Raw genomic sequence first — 3886 nt, 5'->3', positions numbered from 1 at the left:
ATATATATATATATACTGTATATATGCATTACTTTGTATTGGTTTGCAATGAAACCAATAAAATATGTTTATTTTACTTTTTTCACACTAATAGCCTGAAATATTTTGGACTTAACCCACATGATAACACTTTTTTCCCCAGTCTTAAACAATATTTCTGTTAGGGTCAGGGGTGGAACCAGGAGGGGGGCAGTGGGAGASAATGACCCCCTTTATAAAAGTGCTTGCTCCTCCCACTGACCCCCTCATATGAGGTGGTTCTGAAAGCCCGGTCGGAACCAGAAATGGAGACACATTTGGCCGAGGAGAACCTCATACAGGCGCCCCCGTGGAGAGAGAGGGGGCTATTTTTTACAAAAGAACAAGCTCTGGAAATGTTCAAGATTTTACTATTAAAGTTGCCAGATACATGATAATTCTTGTATTTATATAATAGTTTTAGTCAATATATTAAATAGTTTTTAAAAACCCAAATGACATTTCTGTGCAACATCAAAACAAAAAAAATAATTTTTATTCATCTGAACAACCACACATTAGAAAATCCAATCTAATGAGACAGTGGATGTGTCTGAAGCCCACATAGATTGCGGTCCATGTTGGCCACACCTTACGTCGACTGTATAGTCCATCTGTGCAGGCTGCATAAACAGCTGTGAAATGATATTAGTCTAGATGACTTATGTTTGTATGACTACATGCTGCCTCGTGATACGTTTTATATCACATCCCTTCAGTTGTCTTTTTACTTATAACTTCACAAAACTCAATATTTTTAAAAGAATGTTACATAAATCAGTAAAAACATCAATAATTTGGGTTTAGCACCAGTGTGTACTTGTAATTGCATTTTATTTACCATCTCATTGCGACATATCAGCTAAACTGTTAAACACATTTAAGAAAATATATTCTTCAGTCTGTGATTAAGTTCCAAACTCCGCCATCGTCGTTTTTCTGTTTAGTTTGCTGATGATGCAACAAATCCTGGGATATCCTCGACTGGGAAGGACACAGATACAGCCTTTGTTTTCCGGGTTTTGATGTCATCACTTAAAAAGTGATTAGCTATTCAGAAAAAAACAAAGAAGAGGAACTATGTGTTAATATGTTGTTTACAGACAAGTTCTTTACCTCTAACAATGTTTACCATGTCTTAAGCTTCACACTCACATCCCTCTTAAATTTATGCTGTGTTACAGTTTAGGGCTGCCACGATTAGTCAATTAATCGACGACTAATCGATTTTTAAAATAATCGATGACTGATTTAATAATCGATTAATAGTTGTTTTTTTTTTGTTCTTTACTTTGTTTTTCTCMCCAAACTGCTTTGACACCTTCCACTGCCACATCTGCCTTTCTGTCCTTGACACACATGCACAGTAGTGGTAACTGGGGTAGGCTGTGGACGTCACAAGACATTATACAGACAGGCTCTGGTATCATGGCTACCCAGCAACAGAGCTCAAAAGTGTGGGATCATTTTAAGAAAATGAAAGAGAAACCTGTGCAATATCTGCAAGGCAGAACCTACCTTCCATAGAAATTATTTTTAGTTAGCACATAGCTAAAATCTAATGATGGTTGTATAATAGTAGCTGCATTCTGACGTGATAAGCTGTATGTTTTATATTCAATTAACGTATGATCCGATTAGTCGACTAATTGAAAAAAAAAAAGGATTTAAGGACTTTCAGCTGAAGGAAACTTCTGTCCCTGCTGTTTGTCACAATCTGCAGATGATGATGATAGAAGGGATGTCTCGTGTGTGTGTTGCTGTTCGACATGTACATGATTTGCCATTTAGCACAAAATATAATATTGAACAACAGTGCATGCACGGCTGTGATCAACAACCGAGGAGGCGAGCACCTTTGTGCATGGACCGTCTTCCCCCCTCCACAACGTTGGCCCCAGGAAGCAGCGACGGACACACATTGGCCTCCTCAGGCACAAGTCTGTTGTTACCAAGCCCTGGCCCAGTGTGGCCGCATGGCGCACGGCCTGTCGTCATTGTCAGGAGGGAAACTGCGCTGGAGGAGGCTGCAGCGTGGAGACGGGGCGGCCGCATCGTGTACAGCCTGTCTACGGTTGTACCATTGTGCATCTGCTGGTACTAGTAGCCATTTTCACACATCTGAAGTGCTAACATAAGCGCTGTGCTGGGAGGGCGTGGCTAATGTAAACAAAAGTTTGGGAGGGCGTTGTCAACGGCAGCAACAGCTCATTCAGAAAAACACACAGAACAGGCAGAACCAATCAGGTCAAATCTCATTATCTGAAAATGATTTTCAGTATTAAATCTAATGCAGAGGTTCTCAAATTGTGGTCCCAGGAACCTCCAGGGGTCCGCGAGAGGTATCTTGGGGGTCCTCAAAAAATTTTACAAAATTGTTCATTTGGTTTTTATTTTTAAAAATGCGTAGAGAACAATGAACTAATAAAACAAATGTAATAAAATTAATAAAATATATATATTTATATATTCCCATGACATTTAGGGGTTGAAATGACAATAAATTGTCTTTTTAAACAGCATGGGGTTTATGAGGGGGTCCCTGGAATTTTTTCGCCCTTTTAAGGGGTCCCCAAACCCAAATGGCTCGAGAACACCTGATCTAATGAACATGTAAAGTAAAACAACACAGAACTGCTAACAACAGTAAAAGTAAAGATTTTCACTCTCTGTTGATGTAAGGAATGCTGAAATGATGACGTCACGTGTGCTCGGCGTGTTGCATCAATTTGCCAACTCTACATTAGGACTTTAGGGTCCGTTCCAGTTTATATTTTGGACTCGGAATTTGGATTTCTGACCTCAGAGGGAAACTGGAACGCAGCAGTCTCTTTTTGTTTGTTCCCCTAAAATGTAGGACTGTATTTTTATAATAAATAAAATAATAATAATAAAATAAAATAAAACAAAATAAAATAAAATAAAATAATAAGAATTCACCAAAAAGTGTCAGTCAATGATCTACATAAATAATATTATTTATATGTAAGGGGACGGCCTTCGGCGCGGCGCAGTGACGTCACCGGCCMGCTGACTGCGAAGGACGCAGCTGCAGCTGAGTCGAGAAGCAGAAGTCCTCCTCCGCTCAGCTGCTGGTGATGATGGCGACCAGTGAGGTAATGTGCGATGATCTGATGTCTGACTGCAGTGACAAACATTCATTTTGYCAGTGTAGAGATGGGAATAATAATGTAAACAGTTGAGGATGATTCAGGTCTGGTGACGCTGTTTGTTGTGCCTGATGATGGAGGGAGGGATGCTTCGTCGCACCGCTTTGTTGACCTGGCTGCAGTGTTATGCTCCTCGGCTGTTTACTATCTGTCTGCACCTCTCTGACAGGAGTAGATTAAAATAGCGGAAGGCTGATGTGTATAAAAAACTAAAACATTTTCTGAAGGACGCAGCTACTGAGTCAATTTTCTCCATGAACTTTACAATATCAGCTTTACCGTCGTGTTTGACACATAAAACTTGTCGAATCAAGCTAAATAGGGACACCTGTCTATCGCAAACTTTAAAGGTGCTCATCACAAACTGAGACAACAAGCYTTAATATGAGATTATCCTGGAACTTATAGTTTGGAAGTGTTTACAGTGGTTTTCCTTTCATTGATTTAGAGTTTTGAAATGCAGGTCCGCACTCAATGCAAACAATAAGCTTGAGTCACGTGACTGACCCACCTTTGTGTAGGTAAACATATTTGGTGGAATCAGATGAGGGGTTGGTTTAAAAACTTTTTCACAGTCCAGTAAGAATTTAATGTGAGGGGGTTATGGGTTCAAGAGCAGCCATCAGTTTGGAAATCCTCCCAGATAAAGAGCTCTTTGTACGTGTGTGTGTGTGTGTGTGTGTGTGTGTGTGTGTGTG

At 39.9% G+C, this 3886-nt stretch overlaps 1 protein-coding gene and 1 long non-coding RNA gene across 2 annotated transcripts in view; one reads left to right on the top strand and one right to left on the bottom strand.

Annotated features, from left to right (window-relative positions):
- Positions 1 to 835: 835 nt before the first annotated feature.
- Positions 836 to 2341, bottom strand: LOC106517884 (uncharacterized). The gene is made up of 2 exons (XR_001310259.1): positions 1875 to 2341; positions 836 to 1068 (listed from the first exon to the last, which is right to left on the bottom strand). It is a non-coding gene; the product is annotated as an uncharacterized LOC106517884 (long non-coding RNA).
- A 706-nt stretch (positions 2342 to 3047) lies between these two features.
- Positions 3048 to 3886, top strand: part of septin8 (septin-8-A) — a gene marked incomplete at its 5' end in the record, with an annotated part of 14823 nt that continues 13984 nt past the window's right edge. Inside the window, 1 exon segment of the mRNA XM_014008891.1 lies at positions 3048 to 3134. Within this exon segment, the coding sequence (XP_013864345.1) occupies positions 3117 to 3134 (18 nt within the window).

Source organism: Austrofundulus limnaeus, unplaced genomic scaffold, assembly GCF_001266775.1.
Source record: "Austrofundulus limnaeus strain Quisiro unplaced genomic scaffold, Austrofundulus_limnaeus-1.0 Scaffold1, whole genome shotgun sequence".
NCBI lineage: Eukaryota > Metazoa > Chordata > Actinopteri > Cyprinodontiformes > Rivulidae > Austrofundulus > Austrofundulus limnaeus.
Note: the sequence above shows the minus strand (reverse complement) of the source record. Positions and strands in the feature narration are given on the sequence as shown.